At 33.1% G+C, this 25,397-nt stretch overlaps 1 protein-coding gene across 8 annotated transcripts in view; it reads right to left on the reverse strand.

Moving 5' to 3' along the window:
* Nucleotides 1-257: 257 nt before the first annotated feature.
* The window catches only part of CASP8AP2 (caspase 8 associated protein 2), a 30,791-nt gene continuing 5,651 nt past the window's right edge, over nucleotides 258-25,397 (reverse strand). For 4 of the 8 annotated variants that reach the window (XM_039853046.1, XM_039853045.1, XM_039853047.1 and 1 more), the window contains exons 2-12: nucleotides 18,639-18,721; nucleotides 15,348-15,416; nucleotides 12,915-13,015; nucleotides 12,279-12,353; nucleotides 11,315-11,430; nucleotides 7,634-9,828; nucleotides 3,973-7,093; nucleotides 2,854-2,953; nucleotides 2,383-2,435; nucleotides 2,118-2,257; nucleotides 258-887 (exon numbers count right to left, since the gene is read on the reverse strand). In XM_039853046.1, the coding sequence (XP_039708980.1) occupies nucleotides 2,128-2,257; nucleotides 2,383-2,435; nucleotides 2,854-2,953; nucleotides 3,973-7,093; nucleotides 7,634-9,828; nucleotides 11,315-11,430; nucleotides 12,279-12,353; nucleotides 12,915-13,015; nucleotides 15,348-15,416; nucleotides 18,639-18,693 (6,015 nt within the window). In that variant the 5' untranslated portion in view covers nucleotides 18,694-18,721 and the 3' untranslated portion in view covers nucleotides 258-887; nucleotides 2,118-2,127. Of the gene's footprint in view, nucleotides 888-2,117; nucleotides 2,436-2,853; nucleotides 2,954-3,972; nucleotides 7,094-7,633; nucleotides 9,829-11,314; nucleotides 11,431-12,278; nucleotides 12,354-12,914; nucleotides 13,016-15,078; nucleotides 15,148-15,347; nucleotides 15,417-18,638; nucleotides 18,722-25,397 lie in introns of those variants that run through there. The other 4 variants (XM_039853051.1, XM_039853044.1, XM_039853049.1 and 1 more) reach the window with 4 other exon arrangements.

Below are 25,397 nucleotides of genomic sequence, written 5' to 3' on the forward strand. Positions count from 1 at the left end.
TTCACCCAAAAGGGTTTTTGCTCTGCCCTGATTTTATCTGTGAGGACACCTGCAGCAGAAGTCTGGTACACTGTACTAGCACCTGCTGTGAGAAAGCAGGCAAAGGCAACTGGTTTTCTCTAATCTACTCAGACATTCATCCAGTCACACTCTCACCAAGAACTACCTCAAAAAAGCCCCCATGTCCCCTGATAGTTTTCTTTTTTTTTCCTTTTTAATTATTATCTAAAAACACTAAAAAAAATCTAATCAAAATATAATAGAACTTTACATGGCTTTATTTATACATTACTGGTATTGAAAGCAAACTTTGTACAAAAAGTTTTATACAGATAAAAAAAAATCCTTGGCTAGGCAAAACCATTTACATGTGTGTATACTCACAAACACACACAAAATATTTTACATCATTTTAAGTATACATATTTACAGATACACTATTTAAATTACTTTACAATTTACAAAAATGAGAAGAGGTGATTAGAAGAGCAAATAAAAATGGATGAAAGCAAACTAAATAATGGCTAAGTTTAAAATGCTACAAAACTATTTTTAAAAATCTAGAAAAGAAAGTCATTTCTTTGAAATATCAAAACTAAGGTTTCGATACTATATCGTTGCTTTTATCTTAGTAACAAATTCTAATCTGTTTAAAAATAAGTATCTTGACCAATAACAGGTAAGCAAATCAGACTGATGACTGGAACAAGCTGAACATGCCGACTTAAGATTACAGAGTCAGCAAATAACAACCAATGGAGATCATTATCTAGGAATCAAATATGTCATAAAATTGCCCTCTACTTCCCCATTTAAAACATGAGGAATTCCAAGCTTCTGTGCAGTATGCAATATCAATTAAGACTCCAAGGAATTCAGCAACTTATCTGTAACGTAAGAAAATGCCAAAGTTATGATTCTATATTTCTGACCGTTTCATAAAGTGTTGCTCTTTTAAATGAGTTCTATTTAGATAATATTGATGTTAAAGAATTAGCTTTTTACAAAATCAGTTTGGTAACTTTATCATTATATTCTAATTCTGAAAAGAATTTAATGAGACTATACTACTTGGGAGAAAAAATCAGTTAAGAGACAATCCAGGAATGAAATAACCTATTAATCGTGCTACCATGAAAGCGAATCTCAAGTATCAAATCCAATAAAAGATTTTAGAATTATAATGAAATCTGGAAATTCCAAACTAATAAGCATCACTTCCAGATGCAAGTTAATTCTTCCATGAATGTAAATTATCTTCACAAGAGAATGGAAGTCATATTTTAAGATAACATTCAGGTAAAACGAAAAACTCAGTTTAATTTCTTAAAGGCAGTGAAAATTTTAAAGCCCAGTAAATCTGAAAAATAAGGTCATTTTTGTCTTTAAAATTATTTTTTTAAAGTTCTTTAGGATAAGCTTTTCCTTCAAATTCCCAATTATAATTTTATCTTCACAGTAAACTATTAAATATCTTCTGAAGATCTCATTAGCAAACTCATTACTTTGAGAGGATACTGATTTTAAGTTTCTAAAGATAGTAATTTACTATCTTTGGATCTAGAATCAGATTTATAACTCAAATATATTGAGAATCCTTCACACTGAGGTCTATGGCCATATTTAATTTAATTAGAACTTAATTTAAAAATGAATGTTTATATTTAAATAAGTATAGCTACAAATCAACTGAAAAATAATGATTATCTTAAATATCTTTATAATTTTTCTTATGTAAAGTCCAAAATATTTAAGCAACTGGTTCAAGTCTTACAGAAAAATCCTGCTGATAAACACTGCCTTAATAAATCTGCACAAAAATGGCTTAAAGAAACTCAGGAAACATGTCTGTGACCATTATTAATAAATTAACATGGTAAATTGTCATTTATTCAGATGACAATGGATTTCATGTTTTTGAATGTATGTTTTCTATTTTAAAGTATTTTTGCATTCCTAATTAAAAATGAGAAAAGAATTTAAATTTAATGTGAAAATATAAAATTACAATGACTGCACGGACTTCACTGCCTGTGAAACATACTGCTATTCAAGAACGTTTTCTTTTTCATATATAAAACAATTCTGTATAAATCATCAAGTGGATTTCCCCCCACCTTAGACTCATCAGCAATCAGAAGGCTGAGGAGAAATGCCATGCTGATCTGAACTGTAGCAGGCAGGCTTCACTCTGAGCACGTCCTGTAGATGAGGTGACCTGAGAAGCCTGCACGAGCAATCATTCTCCAACCTGTGACTGAAGCAGGAACTCAACTGGATGTTTCTCACCCACTACTCACATCTTCAATGACTAACAGGCCATTAACTGCACAGTTACAGTGTCAACATTTACTAGTCTCCTGTAGTGTAACCATTAACTACCTGCATTTTGACTTTTCAAAGAGCTTCAATAGCTGCTGGAATCTTTCTGAGACCTGAAAAAGTAAAAATGAGTGTTAATTATAAATATTTCAATAGCTTTTTTTTTTTACTCTTTGATATTTTCACAAAACATCTAGAGAAAGTTACTGTCAATAAAGATGTATGAAAAAATGAAACAGCTTCATACTAAAGGTGATTGCTAGTTTAAATCTTAAATATTACACTTTCTTAAACAAGCAAACATCACGCAATCGCTTGAAATCAAATAAGTAAATAGTAAGACAACAGGAGAAAAATTAAGATTGTCCTTCCACAATCAGCAAGTTTCTAGCAGTCCTACATGAAAAGCCATACTTTTAAAGAAGGTGGCTAATAAAAATCTACTTATTTTAAACATATTAAAAATGAAATCTAAGTATTTATAGTAGTAACATCTGAGAAACTATAGAGATATTAAAATTGGATAGTTACCTGAGATGGATTTTTATTCAACTTGGCAGCTAAATAAGAAAATGTTTTCATTGATGGCCCTCTTTTCTGACACTCCAATAAAATTTCTCGGTCATCATTTCTAAAGGGGAAAAAAGTTATTTAGCTTTTGTAGATTAGAGTAGAAAGTTAACAAAAATTCCACTGCCTTGTTCTCCACCAGTAGGAGGTGATAATTTTATTAAAATCCTTAGAAGAAAAAGTCTGTATACCAAAAACATGGACAATGGTTATGCATGAAGAATAACATTATCTTTGAGCTCATATTTCCAAGATTTTCTAAAATATACTTTATTATTCTCATGACAAAATTAAAGATTTTTTAAAATTCTACCATTAATGTGCCCAATACTTTAAAAATTAGGGCCCAAACATGATCAGAATAAGCAAAAAAAAAAAAAAGTAAAACAGAATCCAAATCTTTTAATTCCCAGGCCTTTGCTTTTTCTACATGGTCAGAACCAATGTGTGTTATGACAAACTCTGAGATTTTATTATGCCATCTGTTAAGTTACCTGAAATGAAGGCATAGAGGACTGTGGTATTAAACAAAACTGATCACCAATTTCCACAAAATTCAGCTTCCCTCATTAAACCTCAGGTAAGTCTGCAGATCATGAACCTCTAGTCTAATGGCTCATAACTATGGTTACTTTTACGTCTGAAACGGGATCTTTAAATCTGATTTCTTAAAAAGTTCACATAAAAGTCAAAAGTACAACTTGTTTATTAAATTTTTTTAAAACTTAATTTAGGGGAAAACTCAAATCATAAAAACATTTTTTGCCCTATTTCACCACCTGTCATTCTGATTTTCTAAAATGTGCTTACACCAGTTCTTTACAAATGAAAGAATTCTTTTTAATTAAAAAAGTGAAGTTACAATGAAAAGTTTTATCCACAGTGCTAATGCATATCCCTGTTTAAGAGCCACTGCTCTAGATTGTTCTACAATACAGCTAGACTGCACCCTAGAATGTAACTTCTACCAACTTTGGCTACTTTCCTTATTTTAGGGTGGGATAAAACTATGACATGACAGAAGAGATTACTAGCCTCTCAACATTTCCTCGTGCTTTAAATGTCTCACAAGATCCTTACCTTGTCCATGAAACTATAATTTCTCCCTTCTTTTTAATAACATTCTTTGCAGAAAGGCTTATAGGAGAAGTGCCAGATGCTGCTGATGGGTCCTTAATCCTCGGACTTGCCTTTAATGATGAGGGATCTTTAGTCACTGAAGAGACCTTTTTCTTACTGGCTTTCTTTCGGTAAGCTTCACCATTCTCACCAGAATTTGGGGTGATTTTCTTGGTCTTTTCCTTACTGTTTAAGTCTGTTTCCTTTCTCTGTTTTTTCTGAGAATGATTTAGATCAGAAAGGTTTTTTCTCTTTTTGTGAGCACTATCCAAAGCCTCAGGCAACTCTAAACTGTCAGAATTTGATGCCAGCTCCGATTTTAAATCCTTTTTTATTTCACATGAACTTGGAGATTCTGAGGTCAAATCAATACAAGCTTCCTCCACAATGCATTCCAAAGGCTTGTTTGACACTTGCACCTGTTCTTCCTTACAGTTATCTTCAGCTACATATAACACTGGACACCCCAAGTGTTCAACAGCTAAAGCAGGACAGTTATCTTCATTTTTACTCTCACTTGAAAGGTCTTGTGTCAAATCAATAAAAGCATCTACAGTATCAGGCTGCACACTGTCTAATATTTGAGCATTTTGTTCCAAATTGCTTCTAGAACATCCCAACTGATCAATATTTAAAACTGCTACTTCTATGAATTCCAAGTTTTTGGTTTCAGTGACTGGATCTTTTGTGAGATCTACATATGCATTTGGAAGATGACTTTCTACAGAATGTGGAATTTCTTCCATTGGAGGCAATCCTTCAATGCTTTCAGGCACTTTTGGTTCCCATACTTGATGCAATTTGAAGCACTGATCAGCCACTTCACTACTATGACCCACTTTACCTGACGCATCTTTAAGAAATTCATATATATCAGGAACCTGTGTTTGCATCATACAGTCCTGTTCTTCATGAGGTGATTTACTGCTGTCAACATTTTCATTGGAATGTTTCAATTCCTCCACAGATTTAAGAACCGTGTTCTGACATAAAACATATTTCTTCTCTTCTGCTTCATCAGCTTCCTTTGCCACTATGGGCAAAGATGTCAATGACTCACCAGCCTCCATGTTCTGTATGAGACTAGTGGTGGTAGATGGTGCTGCATGCCGTATTTTCACAATGAAATGATCATTGGACTTTTCCATTATGACAGCATGCATGGGTAGATTAGGGTGGTACTGAAATCCTGGAGTAACAGACCGGCTTGTCCATGATGAACAACTGGATTTACTGCTTGAATTATCAGACTCCAGAGCTAAATGAATGTCTTGTTCAGATGCATCCTCTTCCTCAAGTAAGGCATCTTCACTAAAATGGGCACTAATAACTTCTTCAGGAGTTGCACTAGACAAAACTTCAGGCTTTAAGAAACTTAGATGACCATCTGACTTCAGAGGTGATGGTACTGTTAAAGACACTGCTAGGTCCTCAAGAAGTATGGAAGAAATACAGGGCTTGCTCTTTTCTGAATTACATACATTATCTTTATTTAAAGCTATGTTAGTAGACACTTCAAACATACAACTTTCATCCAACACATCAGGATGAACTGGCAATGAAAGCCCTGAAGACAAAGATGGACCTTTCTCAGATGATAATGACCAATTATCATCACTAATCATCTTGGGACACGGAGAAACTACCCCTGAAACTAGCTCTTCCGTTGTGCAAGCTGGTATAGATTCACACTTAAGACTCTCTAGCAGCTGTTTCTCTGGAGTCTTTAACTCCCATTCACTTTTTTCATGACAGTTAACACTGTTGTCCAAAAGATCAGAACCTTGCAACAAACTTTTAAATATTTCACCCATCTGTGCATCACTCACTAAATTAAAAGTAAGGCTAGATGCTTGCTGTTCAGTAAGAATCTCGAAACAGCGTTCTGGCTTCATAGCTGCATTCTGGGATGTCTGGGCATCCTCGCTGGCGCTACCTTCCATTTTTCCTGGCTTTGGGGTGCTTGGACAGTTTAGTTCCAAGGAGTGCTCTTCAGATTGAGAGTTCTTAATATTACCAAGGCAAGTGTTAGAATTTTTAATGTCATGCTTTACTGTGTTAATACTGGAGTTATTTTGGTCTTGACGTTTTTCCTCAGATTTTTTAAATCCCAGTGAGGACTTATTGTAAATAGAATCTTCTGATTTGAGGGATTTCTCTTTCAGCATTTCTTTGCTGGAATTGTTCACATTCCCCTTGTGACAATTTGAAGGTTTTTTCCCTTTATTTATCTTTTCAAGTTTTCCTTCATCACTGTCACTGCCAAAGTTTGTGAACTCACAAAACTTTATTAAGGTTTTCTTAAGCTTTGCAAACAAATAATCAAGTTGTTCCTCTACAAATTTCCATGTTTTTTTTTTCATATCTGGTAGTTGCTGTTCAAATAAACGATCCACTATTCCATTCTTTTTAACTTGCTTAAGTTTGGATTCTATGACATCACAGAGATTCTTCTGTAAAGTAGTCACTGACTTAGAGATTTTAGATAAATCAAGGTGTTTAATTAGTGATGTAAAACTCAAAATTGCTGACTCAATAATTCTATGAAATTGTTTTAAAGGAAATTTTACCTTGAATTTCATATAATTTTTCCTTACATGCTTTCTTATCATTCGTAACATGTGCATAACCTCTCGTACGGAAGATGGTACAGCAATAATTGGAACTATTTTTTCCAGACTTGAGGTGCTCATTGTCTTATCTTTCTTTTCTGTTTCTGAAGATCTGCTAGATTCACTTTGTTTTTTATTCCATTTCCTTTTGGTCTGCTGCATTTTTATAGAAGATGTCTTCCTACTGTCTTTATCTAAATGCACAGTACTTTTCCTACTTCCTGGGCTAGGCTTTGTGATCTGCACTTCAGCAGAAGTTCTTGGTTTGGCACTTTTTTCAAAACTTTTTTGTGATTTAGAGTTTTCACTGTCACTTATAATTTCTCCTTCTTCCAATTCATCTAAAGATGAATTCTTATGGGAATCTGATTCCGTAAATTTGTCAGTTTTGCAAATTGGCTTTTGATTTTCCTTGTTAAGATCAGACTGAATCTTGGAGGTAAAATGAGCTGAATTTGGTAGAAACACATCTGTGGAAGAGAAAAATATATTAGCACGTGATCAATGAGTCAGTCATTTGACATTTCTAATGTCATTTCTAATGACTAAATATAACAAGAAATGAAATATTGAGGCATTCCATTACTTTTATACTTTTTAAAAAGCAGAATGTTAATATCTAATACTATTCATGTCATTGGTCTTTACTGTTCTCAGGAGGTGTCTGACAACAGTGATAATGTAGAGTTTGGTCTTCTGGATAACATCAACCGTTTAGGTATCTTTACTTCAGGTTAGCAGCATCACCTACTCTATGCCGTCTGATGATGGCTTTTGAACAACAAAAATATATCTGAAAGCAAGTATTTTGAAATAACCTGTACTACCACTCCCTTTTTTTGTTAAATAAGAATTACCTAAATTTAGACTAAAGGCTGAATGTACACTTCTAGTTAACCGTGGGAGTCTGAATGTTATCAAAAAAAAAAAAAAAAACACACTTTCATCTTGCTTATATATTTTATAGTCTCACAAAAAAGAAAATTACAAAAGATAATATAAACTATTACCTTTATGACTGTTATATAATGAAACTTGAGATGGGCTTTCTAGTCTAAGAACTTTTGCTACAGGTCTCACGGGACTATTCAGAGGACTGATGATTTCTGGAATAGGTCTCAGGTGATTAAGGTCGATGCTTAGAACCGAGTTCTCATCATGATATACTGAATTTGTTTCACCAATTTCCATTCTGTGGTCCATTAACTCAGTCGGCTGAAGTGAAGATTCTACAGTTTCTTTAGATAAGCAAGGCTCCAAATGACAAGACTTACTCTCAACCAGTGGTGTATCTACAAGTGAAGGCTCAAATTTTGGATTACCATCTTCTGGCAAAATGCCAGCTTCTTCAACTGAAGGCTGCAAAATGCTTTCATTGGATTTGACCACTTCTGTTGAAAAAGATTCCTTTGTTTCCCTATCTTCAGAAATACAAGAATTTAAACCATCACTTCTTTTGGTATCCAATTCCAAGCCAAAGTTCTGAGAAACATTTGTTTGTATTATGTCCATTACCACAGGAACTGCTGTCCTTGCACCATTAATGTTTTGCTCCATTTCTGTTGATGGAAACAAAGATTCTGTTTTTTCCATTTCTATGGGTGCTGAGGAAGTCTCTGTACCACAAATGGGCATGTCATAATGAACAGTATTATCAATAGATTTAACTAATAAACTATTTTCTTCTTCCAGTTTCTTTTCTGGAATACTGGCCCTGGCAGGTTCAGGTGCTGCTGTTGCAAGAGAATCCTTTGGTTCTAATAACTTTGATTTGGTATCCTCTGTGATGTGTTTACTCACAGAAGGAACACATGTCACTGTTTTATCCTGCACCAAGCACTCCAAGTCACATATGCCACTGGATTTGGGAGCACTGGTTATTTTATGCTGATTATCCTGAGAAACAGGCTGCTTTTTAGCAGGAGAAAGAGTTAAGTTCAATTTTTCCATAAAACTCAACTTTAAGTCTTTGTTTTTTGTTTCATTTGGACCATTTTCAGCTTTAATTGCAAGGTCTTTATTATCTGCACCTTCAGAAACGTCATTACTGGAGACTTCGCCTTTATCATTTTTTGACTCATTCTGTCTCTTTAAATTAGTGGTGATTTGCTTAGTTTCTCTGTTAGTCTTCTGCAAATGTTCTGTAGGTGTTCTTTTTTCATGTCTCATATACCTGTTTTCTTCTTTGCTTTCTCGTTCTCTTTTCCTCTTATCTTCAGTTCTATGCCTTTCTGCTTCTAAAGGTGTATTTTCCCGTTGATGCAAAGCATCAACTTCTTTGGAGTCAATGTATTTTTGAGTTCTGCTGGTTGAAAGAGAGGATGAACATCCTCCTTGAAAACTATGATTACTTATACCCCTGTCTCTTTTACAGTCTTCTCTTCCTCTTCTCTCTTCTGGATGGTGTTTACTTGAAGTATGAGATTTTGTTATTTCATTCTTAGAATGAGGAAGAGATGCTCGTTCACATCTTCTCCAATGATCTTGGTCTTTTACTACTGATTTAGGTTTCTGATCAACTTTTCTTTCTTCTTTTTCTTGTGATTTTAGTTCTTTTCTATTTATACTTTGTGATCTCTCATTTTGCCTTTCTAGTTTTTTGTCACTTTGAAATTCTACTCGAGTGTGTGACCTCTCTCTAAAAGTCTCTTTCTCCCAAAAAGAGCGAATGCGTTCATTTTTATAATCCAAATCTGTGTTACTTTTAAACTTTGAATTTTTGCTTTCAGTCTTTGGTTCACCTTTACCGTATTTCTCAGGACGTCCTTGTGGCCTTTGACTAGCCTCTATGTTCCTCAGTTCACCATCACCACAGCTACTGTTTAAGTCTTTTCGTATTCTATCAGTTCCTCTATTATATTGACTATATCCAGAGTCTTTTTTCCCTCTTCTATTATCCTCATTCGAGCTACCCTCACCAACCTGATAATGCGAACGTGACCAAATGCCATTGGTGCAGTGTTTTTCAACAGATGCAGGCAAATGTGAAGAGATCTTTTTTTCTGAATGTGATTTTACTTCCTTTTCGAGGTTTGGCAGTGAAGGGCTATGATGTACATCTTTAGAAACATCACTTTTCGCTCTGTGATCAGTCTTTGCACAATCATTCAAATGGGGAGATCTGGATTTAAGATCTTTTGTTTTAACTATATCTGATGTCCTTGCAATTTTATGATTATTTCGAAAATGTGGAAACTCAGACAATCTATTAAGAAAAAGAAATTAACAACAAAATACCAAAGTTATTGCTTCTTAATAATCCAAATTTTATTTTTTTACACCTATAACATCTGGTATTCCTAGGTGGTCTCCCATCCAAGTGCTAACCAGGCCTGACTCTGCTTAGCGTCCGAGATCAGACAGGATCGGGCATGTTCGGGGTGGCATGGGTGTAGACTAATAATCCAAATTTTAATCACGTGTGATATACTTAAAAATTGGGGGGGCCCACATACTGGAAAAACTAATTTTACTTTGCATAAAGGCATGAGTGGTAAAGATTTACCAGCTTCCCCCTAAATAGGCCAGCTTTCATCTCTTTTCTCAAACAAAATCTGGAGGACCTCTCAGTTCTATCCCAGCACTTGCCAATGTCTTTTAGACTTCCTTCAAGACAGGAGGAGAACTCCCAAGCTAACTGCAAATTCAGTTCTTTTAGAACAAGTGACATTATTTTCTTGCCCTCACTCACTCTAGCCCAAATGAAATCAGAAGGTAAAGTGAAACTCTGCAGGGCAACAGAGACAATCAGAATAGAATTCTATGTAGTTCTCTATGCTAGTTTTCTGTTTCACATGTAATAGAGTTGTGATTCTCTCCTAAATGAATGGTAAGTATTTACTGCTTTTTAAAAAATGCCTAAGTCTTAAAGTTTTACATTAGTGTTCCAGTAAACTAGCAGTTTTCCTACAAATGAAATGTATATAGCTCATTATAGCGTTTCATAAGTCCATCTTTCCGAGCTTCTATAACTTCCTGAATTTCCATAAATCTGTTCCTAATCAGTACTAAATGTGGAGAATATCAAAACTTAAAAGACTCAGGAATAAGGGGGAGATTTTTATAAAACAAAAGAGGACACAAGAGATATATAACCTAAGGCAAATTGTAGACCTTATATTGATCTTGTTTGAATGAACTGCATCCCCCAAAAATTCATTTGTTGAAGTCCTAACCCCTAGTACTTCAAAATATGACCTTATTTAGAGACACGGTCTTTACAGAGGTAATTGAGTTAAAATGAAGTCACTGGGGTTAATCCAGTATGACTAGTGTCCTTGTAAAAAAGGAAATTTGGACGAAGATATGTACAGAAGAAAGACAATATAAAGAGACAGAGGAAGAAGGCAACCATCTACAAGCCAAGGAGAGAGGCACTCTTGATATTTCAGTAATTTGCTGGGGGCCTAGAAGAACCCATAACATACACACCACTCGCTCAGAAGCAGAGTACCAGAGTAAGATCCCAGTGTATTAAAAAACTAAATATATTCAGGGTAGTATGTAGCAATATTCTATTTAATAATCATATATATATCATTATGATAATATACCATTAGTCATGTACTCATAGTAAAACCTGACATATTTAATAATGCATGATTTTCATATTTTTCCACTCAAAAGCTAAAAATATTCCACATATCAAAACCCACATAATTTATAAACAGATCCATACTCCTCATTTATACCTTTGGTGAAGATTACTTATTTCTTCATCCTTGCGGTTTATTTCCATTCTGGCAGTTTTGATAAGTGCTGAAATATTCTTCTTAAGAGACTGGTTTTCATTTTTTAAGCTGAAATTCTAAACGTCATGAAATATATTTAATAAATTACATACCTACAGTATTATTAAACTACTATTTATAATAGCTAATGATTACTGAGTGCTAAATACATACCAGGCATTACATATTTGGTCTTATATAATTCTCAAGAAAGTCTTATGAGAAATACTATTATGCTCATTGTACAGATAGGGAAGCCGAGCTTCAAAAGTAACTGGCACCAGGGAAAGGCCATTTAAAGCGAAACTACTCAAAACAGGGATCAAAATGAAAAAGACACAAATAAGAAGAAAACAGTTCTCCCTGAGTCATTATCTTGAAAACTGAAAATACAAATTATCAAAATTTTGTTATATTTAACAACTTAGCTGTAACATGCAACAATGTACTAATTGTCAGGTGAACAAAGAAAAAAATCTACGACTGACTGGTTCTTTGGGCAAAAAAGAAAAGAAAGAGAAACAATTTTACCAAAAAATAAAAATCTGAACAAGACATGACATTCTTGATTTTTGCAGCATGACCACAACAAAAGTAACTGGCACTAATTCTGAAGGCATCACAATTTTCCCCCAACAATCACCCTAAATCTTTGCTCATCAAACCATTCTCTTTCAAACCACCGAATATCTCTATGAACTTTCTATTATTTAACTCTTAACTAGTCTAACAGATCTTCTATGTCAATGTCATTTGACAAAGCCAGCAGCTTTCCTATATCAATTTTATAGTAAATTATGCATGTTTTGTCAGATTTGCTTATAAACTACCAACACTTTAGCATTTTAATTCCTAACAAAATTTTTATTAAATTTTTATTTTAAAAGTTAATAAGACAAAAATAATATGCTCATTACAATGGTACCTGTGTCTGTATTTCTTTAAATTTTTTCATCAGCTCTTTCATTTGTAGCTGACATTTTCCATATTTTACTTGTAACTGTAAGATATAAAAAGATTAAGTATCATTCTAAATTATTTTCTTAGCTTACATAATATTTCAAAGTATTTAAATTTTGCAACTCAATCTACTAAAAAGGGTAGATGAGGTCTATTTCTGCTAACAAGTATTCAGTAAGATCACTGGTGTTTGAAGTTGGTTCTACCAATAATATATATTTTTAGTTTCACATTCAATCTCCAAACCTTAATACTCAAACAAGGTAGAAAGAAATTTACCTGACTTAAGTCTTGGGATATTTCATAACTTAATATAAATCATGAAAAGATAAAATTTTATACCACACGGATTACCTGTTGAGGTTTTATAAATTTAGACACTTAAATTTAATCAAGCAAAATTATAACTAAATTTACAAAAGCATTCAGGAAATATTGTTTTAAAAAGCAGATCTGATGGCAGAAACTGACATAAGTATTCTTTTTGTCTGAGAGCTACTTTCTAAACACAGAATGTTTATTTAATAGTAAACGGATGTCTGCACTTCGGGAGCTGCAACAGAGTAAAACAACTGTCTTTAATATATCTGGCAACCCATACATCATTATATGTTGCCTCCTTTGCAGTTCCTTCTTCAGTAAGAATTTCTTCATATAAATCCAAACAATTTCTGGATGGTACACAGGATTTGGAAGGACTATCTAAAATAAACAAACAAAAAACCCTTACATTAAAATATGTATTTCCAGATTCAATGTGATACTATCAAAATTCCAATGTCATTTTTCACAGATTACAACAAACAATCCTAAAATCTGTATGCAACCACAAAGACTGCAAATATCTAAAGCAACCCCAGATGGAAGATCAAAGCTGGAGGTATCACAATTTCTGATTTCAAACTATAACAGAAAGCTATAGTAATCAAAACTATATGTATTGGTATAAAAGCAGATATGTAGATTAGGACAAAACAGAGAGCCCAGAAAAAAACCCACACACATATGGACAACAAATTTATGACAAAGGAGCCAAGAATATACAACAGGGAAAGAATAGTTTCTTCAAGAAATGGCAGCCACATGAAAAACTGGACCCCTATCTTACATCATGCACAAAAATCAACTCAAAATGGATTAAAGACTTAAATAAAAGACCTGAAACCATAAAACTCCTAGGAAAAAAAACACAGGAGGTAAGCTCTTGGACACTGGTCTTAGCAATGATTTCCTGATTTGAACACAAAAAGCAAAGACAACAAAAGCAAAAATAAATAAGTGAGGCTACATCAAATTAAAAAATCTTCTTCACAGCAAAGGCAACCACCAACAAAGTGAAAAGGCAACCTACAGAATGGGAGAAAATATTTGCAAATTATATACCTGATAAGGAGTTTAATATCCAAAATTTATAATGAACTCACACAACTCGACAGCAAAAACAGAACAAAACAAAAAAAAATCTGATTGAAAAATGGGCAGAGGAACTGAACAGACATTTTTCCAAAGGCAAACAAATGGCCATCAGGTAAATGAAAAGGTCAGGGAAATATAAATCAAAACCATGAGATATTACCTCACATGTATTACAACAGTAATCATGAAAAAGATGAGATGTCAAGATAACGAGGGTATAGAGAAAAGGGAACACTTGTACACTACTGTTGGGAATGTAAACTGGTACAACTACTATGGAAAAGAAAAAATTAAAAACAGAACTACCATATGATCCAGCAATCCCAGTTCTGGGTATATATTCAAAGGAAATGAAAGCAGGATCTCAAAGAGATATCTGCACTCCAATGTTCACTGTGGCATTATTCACAATAGCCAAGACATGGAAACAACCTGTGTCTATCAACAGATGAATAAATAAAGATGTGTGTGTCTATGTACACGCCCACACCACAATGGAATATTATTCAGTCATGAGAAAGGACATTCTGCCATTTGTGACAATATAGATGGACCTTGAGGGCATTATCCTAAGTGAAATAAGTCAGACAAAGACACATACTGTAAGATATCACTTATGTGTGGAATCTAAAAAAGCCAAATGCATAGAAACAGAGACCAGAACGGTGATTATCAGGGGCTAAAGGTGGGGAAAAAGAGGAGATGTTGATCAAAGTACGAACTTCTAGCTACAAGATGAATAAGTCTAGTGAGTTAATGTATAGCAGTGATTATAGTTAATAATACTGTATTACATAATTGAAAGTTGCTAAGAGAATAGATCTTAAATGTTTTCACCACAAAAACAAGATGGAATTATGTAATGTGATGCAGGTATTACATAACTCTATGGTGGCCATTATTATGCAATATATAAGTGTATCATCTCAACACATTGTACACCTTAAACTTATACAATGTTATATGTCAACTGTATCTCAATAAAGGTCGTGGGGGGGACAAGTAATGTTAAGCTTTTGCATATTGTATCTATCGCAACTTGATGGCCTATCCATTTCTCTCTATCTCCTGAATTTAACCATGTCTATACTGATTTCACAGATAAGAGTTGGAAAACCAATTTACCTAAAATGCTTGTGTCAACAAATCAGGTCTGATGATCATATCTGTTCAAAGCTCTGAGAGATCTGATGATGGAAAAAGTTTCTAATTTGGATAGGTCATGAGACTCTGCATATCACACTCCTATTGATACATTTGAAAATATTTATAGTAACTACCCTTTTCAAAAGTTCCAGTATCATGTAACCTGTGATGTATAACCTGAGTATGAGTAGTAATATACTTACAGACAAGACCACCAGTTACATTTCAAAGGTCCAAAATATTTGTGCACAAGGTCCAATTAAATCTGACACCTAGATGAATAACAAACCTGAGTGCTAATTTGTTTTAATGATCAAGCTTTAGGCAAGAAAATAATTACCTAAATGTAATCATTTCAAAAAATAGGCAGATGGTTCAGGATCTATGGGTTATTCTAAAAATTAGTAACAACAAAATAAACATTTCCAATAGACTAACAAAACAAAACTATTTTATTATAGAATTTACATACCAGAAACAGCACTGTCCAACCCAGCATATATGTCCAAAGAACCTTCGTCATTATTTTTAAGAGGAGAAGCTGCAAGAAAATTAAAGACTAGTTAAAACTGACTTATTACATTTAGTGAAATTTTCCCATTGCTGCTGTAAAGGACCAGGAAAAGAGACTTTATTGTTCTTAAACCCCAAAAAGAGAATTATTTAGAAGTTTTATACAGTCTTATAAACAGGATGATCTTAGCAAACAGATTTATGACTCTTATTACCTCAGATTTAGATTTAAAAGCTTACTTTCAAAACATACTAGTGAGAAAGTCTCCAATTCCAAAAATAGCATAGTGTCTATTAAACGAATCCTCCTGCAAATAACAACTGTAAACCCGAAACATTAAAAATTATCTGTAGTCAAATGCTCTACCACTAGACTTACTATGGTGATTACTTTGCAATATATACAAATATCAAATCATTACAGTGTATACCTGAAACTTACATAATGTTTTATGTAAATTATACCTCAAAAAAAAAAAATCTACCTGAAGAACTAGAGAGCAACCCAAAGCAGGAAACAACTAGAGGGGAGACAACATTTGAAAGAAGAAAACAGCACTGTGTCAGTTCCCTATCCCCTTTTTATTATAATTTTTTTGTGGAAGGATAGGCCCTACACCTAGTTGGAGCCACACTGGGCAGTGAAAACTCAGATGGAAATCTCTAGTCCTAATAGCTTGAAGAACTAGAGAAAAAACTTTGGGAGTGATAACAGCAACTAAAAAGTAAGAGAAGAAATCCAGAGAGCCACAGAGGGGATTCCCCAAATTGTGTCCAAATCTCTGAGTGACCCCTAAACAACACTGGTAAAAGTTAGAACTGCAAAAAGTCCAGCTAAAGCTAAAAAATTTGAACAGAGATTTCAGCTGCTATCCACCACAAAGAAGACAGAAGTTTAAGTTCAGCCAAGTTAAATCCATGCTAAAATTAAAACAGCAACAATCTTCAGAGGAATTTAACAGAATTTCAATGTCTCTATAACATAACATTTTACAATAGACAAAATTACTGCATAGGAAATCTTGGTAGAGAAAAAGAAACAAAAGAATCAAATGAAAATCCTAAAACTGAAAATTATAATACCTAATGTAAAAAAATTCACTAAGTGTACTTGACAGAAGAGCCAGTGAACTTGTAGATCAATAAAAACTACCCAAGTTGAAGAACAGAGAGAAAATAATTTAAAAGAAAAAAAAAAAGTCTTAGTAACCCACAGGACAATATCAAAAGTTTTCACATACTATACATCAGGATTATCAGGAGAGAGTGGGGAAGAAAATGATAATTGGAAGGATACTAGAACGATGACAAATGGTAATTAGTAAATATAAAAATTATTTTTTCTCTTAATTTCTTTTAATTCCTCTTAATTTCCTTAAGATACATAGAACAATTTAAAATAAAAATTACAGCACTGTATTGTCGGGTTTATGACATCGTTAACATAAGGAAATGGATGGAGGTTAAACACAACTATATGTACAAGACTGTATCTTTACATGAACAAGTGTACGATACTACTAAGTAGAACACAAAATGTTAAAGATGTATATTGCAAATCCCTGAGCAACTACTAAAAATCATGTAGTGGTACAGCTAAAAAGCTAATAATATAAATTAGAATGGAATTCTAAAATATATTCAAATAATATTTAAAAGAAGCAAGAAAATCAAAAAGAAAAAATGAGACAAACTAAAATATTAAAATAATAGATATAAATTCAATCACAGTAATTGAACATTACTGGGTTAACTGACAAATTGAAATAAAAATGGCAGATTAAGTGTCATCTCAGTGTTAAATTTACTGAAATTAATATTATACTGTTATGTAAGAAAATTAACTTTTTCTTACAAAATATACACTGGAGTATGTGGGGTAAAGGACTATAATGTATGCAACTTACTCTCAAATGGGTCAGGAAAAAATTGTGTGTGTGTATGTGTACGTGTGTGTATTTAAAAAGAGAGTACGTACACAAAAATTAAGCCACTGGCATAAAATATTAACGAGAGGTAAATCTGGAAACTAGGTAAAGGATTCCTTGTATATTCTTATTCTTAAAACTTTTCTGTAAGTTTGAAATTATTTCCAAACAAATATAGTAAAACACGATTATGGAAATATTATAGGAATAAAATTTTTCATAAAATCATGTGAAGTGGTAAGAAGTAAAATGCACCATAAAATATACACTGTGGCTCTAACTATCGAAAAAATGTATGTATGTAGACAGGAAGCTGGGAAAAAGTAATATGTATAAATGAAAACAGCTATTCCCAGTAAATGAGATTAACAATGCAGTTTTGTTCTTCAAAATAATAAAAGTTGCAGATGTGATAAAAGTTAACTGTTTATGAATCTAGGTAAAAAGTAAATGTGTTCATTATTTTATACTTTCGATTTTTCTGTTGGTTTCAAATATTTCAAAGGAAAAATATCATAAGAGAAATACACAGCAGCATAACAATTCGAAACTACATCAGCAAAAATAATTAAATAATACTAAAAAGCAAATAATTATTACCCGGAGTAGTTATGTTGGCCATATTTTATGTGAATCCTTCCATATCTATAAATATTCATTTTTGAAAATATATATTTAAGTAAAAATGAAATTCCACTAGATATGTTTTACAACTGCCCTTCTCATTCTATAGCATAGGAATCATAATTCTAGTCAATAAATATCCATTTATAATCTTGAAAAATTTAATGAGGTTGTCATAGCATAATTACAATTATGACGAAAGTGAGTAAATGTTACAGCAATATTTGAAAGTTTATAGTCTGCATATTATTTAAAATATCGCTATGAGCTTATTTTACTATGAGGTCTTGGTTATCTTTTTCAAACTAATCATCTACTATGACTGTCGATTTTCCCCTGAAAAACAATAAACAAGCACCGTTGTATTTACTGGAAGTATTAACTTCAAGAATAACAAATACCTATCTTCTATTTTTTTGGATATGACAGTAAAGAACATTACAACTTACACTAGCAAAGTTGCTAATTTCATTACATTCGAGAGGCTTGAAAGCATACAATAACATTCATATTTACTAGACACTTGCTATTTGCCAGGCACTTCATTGTATTAATTCATTTATGTGAAATAGTTGAATTTCACACTATTTCATTTATGTGAAATAGAAAAAGTTGATAACGATAGTGTATTCAACAAGAATAAGTAAACAATTTTGTAATTAAATAAACTGAGAAAGACAATTAAAATGTGCTCTTACCAGAAAAGGCATCAAATAAACTTGTTCCATCACCATTGTCATCATCTGCTGCCATGATCCTATTTCCTCTTGATAGCTGCCATCTAAAGTATTAAATATAAAAATTTGCCACTGTTAAAAATCAAATTCACAATTCAAAGAGTAAACCTAGCTTTAAGTTAAAATGCAACTTTCAAATTTGGACACACCGAATAAGTTCACTCTATCATGATTACAAAAAAGCCTAACATTTTCCAAAAGCTAAAATTATAAAACAAAAATCTTAAATCTGCTGATATGGTTAAGCATTGTCACAAGGTAAATGATGCTAATTTTATAAAACAGACTAAAATACGAATTAACATTTATACTAAAATAAGCCAACTATCATACCAAATAAATACAACTATATGCTGAGTTCTGTGAATCCTCTTAGCAAATCATCAAATCTGGAGGTGGTCTTGGGGACTCCAGACATATGTATACTTCACCAATAAGATATTAAGATAGGCAAACAGTAAAGAGTTTGATACTATACTAGGTTGATAATGTGTGGTAAAACAGGTACTCTCATACATCACTAAAGTATATACTGGTATAAGCTCTATGGAGGCAATATGGTAATAGTTATTAAAATTTTAAATGCAAATACTCTTTAACCCAGCAATTTCATATCTAGTAATTTGTTCTACAGATATACAAGCACGTGGCTACAAAAATGTATGTACAGAAATATTCAACGCAGTGCTGTTTGTAGTGGCAGGACAGGAAGCAAAGTAAGAATACAAAACAGTAAAAAAAAAAATTGACTTATCTGACATGCACTAACATCTGACATTCTCTGTTCTGCCAGTTAAACTTGATTACCACCAACAGAGACATATGCTTACCAACTGCCAGGTGCATTTATTACCAAATCGAATTATGCTTTTTCCTTTATTTTTCTAAGTAATAGTATGATGAAAGATTAGATTACCAAAAGGGAGTTATTTTCCAGTGAAAACTAAGCTGAATGCTTTGAAAAAACTCAAAGGTGAGTAGCAATACACACAATTGCTTGTCAAATCAAGTAAGGGTGAGGTAACCTAAAACACCCAAAGAGAAAATCTAGTCTATACTCAGATTGATTCACAAGTATCTTAGTTCTTAGTCCATTTTAATGAAAAAAGTGCTGGATATCATAAACAATGCCTTATGGGTATGGCTCACGCAAGACAGAAGTCAGAACTCTAACCACCAGATTCACACTCAAAGAAAAGGTCACGGTTACCCATAGGAGGTACAATTTATGTTACTCTCTTAACTAAAATTAAAGTATATAACTTTCTTCATTCCCCACATTTCCCATTCCAACATTTTTTCCAATTAGCTGATTTAATTAACTGTTATAATATAGCCTGCATGATAATTACAGAAGGTACAAATGGCATAAACACATCTGGCAAATATCACGACTGACTCTAGGTAAAAGAACTCAACCGGTGGAGCAGAAATTCACAGGTTTCCAATAGTAATAATCTACTATCAGTTGTAAACTGTCATACAGAGCAGGGAGCATCAGTCAGCGGGCTTTTTACAGAATGGAGATCAGTTAATCTAATGATCTGGTTATACAGAGGTCGAATATATCAAAATTTTCATTGTATATTATTTCACACAGTTTTAGTTTTTACTACTGGCAGGTATTAAAAAAAAAGATTCTACTTGCTCTAGTAAGTTAAAACTGGGAAAAAAATACAAGAGAGCTGACAAATCGTGGATCTTTTGTCCCTCATTTGTCTTAAATGTTTCTCCAATTGCTCCAAGGACCATGTCTCTACTCCTTAATCTCTACGCCCCACCCCACCAGCGAAGCTGTTTTTTTTTTTTAATTACTTACAAATTTAAGAGAAAGTGACTGTTCATTTCTTAATCACATCATATGTTGCATTAAGAGTTCTTCAAAATTATTTCTGACAATAGTATATATAGTAATATAAAGGAGTCATAAATGATGTTTGTTATACAGGTCGTTTCTCACTATGTACACATAACAAGTTAAAGGAACTATGGCAATTATGCTTCTCCATTCTAAATCCACTCTGCTGTGATAATGGAGGTGGACATTCAATATCGTTCTCCTTTGCTAACTGGCACAATGTTAAGCCTTGTGAGTAGAGAGTGTGCTGGAAGGACACTGGAAAAGGTTTCTCTTTCTAATTTCAGTGTGCCTGGCTAGCTAGGCTTCTGCAGAGCATGCTTTTCTTCAGCATTCTGTTCCTGCAGCAGATGCAGTTTCTCCAGCACTAGGTTCCTGCAGGGCACAATTTTTCCACATGCCTGCCTCTTACAAGTGAAGCTGCAATGGGCACAGCAGGACATAGCTTTCTCCTGCTAGGCTCAGGGAGAGGGCAGCTTCTCCAAATCTTAGATATCACAGCACTTGACAGCCAGTAGCATCCAGGAGCTTTCCAACACACCTCCTCTGCTAGATACAGAGCAGTGTCACCAGCAAGGTACTTAGCTACCTCTAGCCCAGTCATACTCTTTCCAATGAAAAAGTAGCTCTTCTTTGGATGATCTATCTCAACCCTAGAAGTAGTGGCTACTCCCTTTATCTGCTATTCCTATATATTTTAGAGTTATCTTTAAGTACTTACTAACCAATTCCCAGTTACTCCCTCTGTTAATAATTCTTTATACTAAGCTTTATCTTTTCAAATTACTGTCTGGTTTTTCTGTCCTGACTGCACTCTGTCTGATGCAGGTAAAGAGTCACAATAGAGATTTTAACAAACTTCTCTGCTGTTCAAGCAGTTAAAGAAATTTAAAGATATAGCTCTGAACACAAAATTGACAGGCTTAATCTGATGACTTTATATTCCTGCAAGCAACAATTAAGAGAACTTATTTTACTTTCAAGCATTTATAAAAACTGATTAAATATCATGATAATGCAAGTTTCAATATCACAGAAGTGCTTTTATCAAGACCAATAAAATTCAAAGTTAACAATGCACTTTCAAGCTTCCCAATTCATTTAGAAATTTATAAACATAGGTCAAAGAACAAATATGAATGGAAACTGGGGAACATACAGAACTAAGTAACAATGAATAGACCACATAACAAAACTTACGAAATACAACTGAAAAAGTCTTTTCAGAAGAAAAGTTATAGCATTAAATAAATATGTAAGAAAAGATATAATTTTAATGAGGTCATCATCCAACTCAAGAAGTTAGAAAAAGGTCCAAATTTTATTCTATAACTAAAAAAACAAAGTTAGAAAAAGAACTAAGTAAATCTAAAGAAACACATAAAGAATAAATTAATAAAAAGAAACAAACACTATAAAGATGAATAAAAATAAATGCTGGCGCTTTAAAAGACAAATAGTCATATGCCTGGCAAAACTAATCAAGAAGGAAGACACAAACATTAGAAATAAAAAAGGAGTGACGGTTTCACATACAGTAGAGATTAAGTTACTAACGAAGCTCAATGAAAAGAACATTTTAGAAAAATGTAACTGGCCAAAACTGACTTAAGAAGAAATTGAAAACATGGACATATATAGGATGACTAAATAACGATATAGTAGTGATTCTACTCATAAAGAAACTAAACCCAGACAGTTTTACAGGTGAATTCTATCATACCTTCAAAGAACAAATAAAACATATATTCTATTCCAAACAAAATGGGAGTAGGGGGTGCAGGATTAAGATACAGATAATTTTATGTGGTTAGTACAGTCTAGACATCAATACTGGGCAAAGATAAGATAAAATAGGAAAATTACAAGTCAGGAACACTATAGGTCAATCTTTCTTATGAACATAGAAATAGCCTTTAAAAAATTAGCCAATTGCGCCCAGCAAGACATTTAACAAAAACAAAATACACTACAAAGTGAGGTCTATCCCCAAAAGGTAAGGATGGTATAACTAAAAAATCAATTAGTATAAAATAAGCACTGTTCTCTAGTTGATAAAGTTGCTTCCCAGTGGGTATGGGTCAACAGGTGTGCTACTGTCATACATGTGTATTGGAATTGAACAAATTAAGTAAATGGATAGCAGATGGTGGGAGCCAGGTTTCTCACTATTAAAGTGAGAAATTACAGAAAAGCAAGAGAACAGGCTAGAATGATCTCTGTGGTAATGAATCAGAGTTGAAGACATAGTAAAAACTCACATTTAATTTAATATACAGATGATTAGATACAGAAATATTTATACGTGCATGTATACATATATGGGTTAGTAGACACACATATTTCTTTGCTCTATCAATTAAGGGAGCCTAAAAAACAAAATTCCAATATCAATAAGCACATCTAATATCCACATCTTAGCTTCTAATACTACTCTCCATTAAAATGAACTGAGGCTCCTTGAAGAAATGGCTGATTCTAAGACAGGGACAGGAAATACACAAGATGATGTGAAGCATCTTTATAGTGCAAGAAAGTAAGGAAGTGTCAAAAGAAAAATTGATAGAGGTATGTCAATGAAGCACTGGAACCAACTGAAAGAGCTCCCAATAGTCAAAGCTGGAACAATTTGAGCAAGATATTAAAGTAGTAACGAATTATGACACATATAAAAAATACATATCATTCCACAGAGATAAGTAAATTAGCAAATGGAGAAAAGATAATTCCAAATAAATTATGTAGATACTCCACTCTAAAGCAGGAAAGGCATAATTTCCCACTCCACAAATGTGGGCTGTGCATAGTGACTTCCTTCCAAAGAAGAGAGTATGGAATGGGGAAAAACGGATAACTTTATGATAAAGAAACCTGACAAACGCTACTTCAGTCAGATGATCAAGTTTATATCAACAGCCATAAATCATGTTGATAGTATATACTCTTGATATGTAATGAAAACAGCACTTTACCCATGATCTTCCCCAAAACCCATAAAACCTCAGTCTATTCATGAGATAAACATCACAAAATCTAATAGAGGGGTATCCCTACAATATACCTGACTAGTACTCTTCAAAACGGTCAAGGACATCAAAGACAAGGATTTGAGAGAAAATGTCACAGTCGAAAGGAGCATAAGAAGACATGACAACTAATTGTAACATGGTGTTCTGGAACAGAAAAAGGATGAACATTAGGTAAAACTGAAGGAAATTTGAATAAACTATGGATTTTAGTTAAAAACGTATCAATGTTGGTTCATTAATTATAAAAAATGTATCATAGTAATGTAACATTAACACCAGAAAACTGGGAGGGTCTGTGGGATGATAACCAGGAATTCTCTGTACTTCTCAATTTTTCTATAAATCTAAAACTTCTAACAAATATAGCCTATTAATAAAAAATAATTAGTATATTTCAGCAAATTAGATTACAGAAGAAAAAATATGATCATCTCAAAATCAGCATATGATAAAATTCAACACTTTTAACAAACTTGGAATTTATGAAAGTTTAAGAACCTTACTTAAACTGATAAAGTATATATTTCTACTAAAAATACCTTTACATTAAACATCATAGATGATTATAAAATAGAAGCATCTCCTTTGAAAGTCAAGCATACTTCTATTTGAAAAAAGTAAGACATGAAATGAAATAGAACTGAAATAGAAAAAAGCTGACATTATTCACACTATGATCATCTTGTTGAAAATCTACGAATTATTAGAATAAGAGTTTCTCAAAGGCAATGAACATGAGATTAAGCAATAGCTTTCCTATATGCCAGCAATTTTAAAACATAACTGACAAAAAGTATTATTTATAACAACAAAACCAAAGGTATATAGGAATTGTACAAGATGTGCAAGACCTTTATGGAGAAAATTATAAAAGATCCAAATCAGGGGTCTAAAACCTTTTCTTCTAAAAGGCCAGAAAGTAAATATTTTATACTTGCAGGCCATCTGGTCTGTCACAACCACTTAACTCTGCCACTGTATCCTGAAAACCACCACAGACAACATGTAAACAAATATGTGTGGCTGTATTCCAATAAAAGTCTATTTACAAAAACAGACAGTATACTTCTGATCTAAATAAATGATAAAATATCTCAATCATATAAAGGAAAATTCAGTATCAAAGTTGGCAATTCTCCCCAACTTTATAAACTCAATGCAATTCCAGTCAACCTTAACAAGCTGGCCACAAAATTCAAATTGAAGTGTAAAGGCCTAGGAGATTTGGGACGTTTTTAAATTTTGATTGGAAGTAAATTGTTTACTGAAGTATAACACAAATACAGAAAATAGTAAACACTGTAAGTATACAGTCCTATGATTTTTCACAAACTGAATATATCCATGTAACTAACTACTACTCAGATCAAGAAACAGATGGTTACCAGTCCCCTAAGTTACTTACTCCTTTTGCCCCCATTAACCACTATCCACTCCGAAATGTTGTCAAAGATATGTGAAAAATAAAAGCACATATATTGATGACTTGCTTTGCAGAGGAAGCATTTGCATATCAAATGGAGTGGGAGGTAGTGGAGATGTGTTGATTTCAAATGAGGACATCATCAACTTCGGAGAAAAGGCATATATGGAGGGAGAACTCTAAAACAGCCTAGTTGGAATGGGTCTCAGGTAGAATAGGACTGGGAAATAAGTCTCAAATCTCCTCTGAGTCAAACAGAAGATACTAAAAGTCAGACCAAGGAATCTGGTCTTGAACTTTCAAAAGATAAGAAAGGTTTCTGATTTAGAAACATCTATATAGAAAAATGAAATAGAAAGATTAATGTGTGGAATGAACTAGAAAGACAAAAGTATAGGAAAAGAAACTGG

This window comes from Pteropus medius, unplaced genomic scaffold (genome assembly GCF_902729225.1).
Source record: "Pteropus medius unplaced genomic scaffold, Ma_sr-lr_union100, whole genome shotgun sequence".
NCBI lineage: Eukaryota > Metazoa > Chordata > Mammalia > Chiroptera > Pteropodidae > Pteropus > Pteropus medius.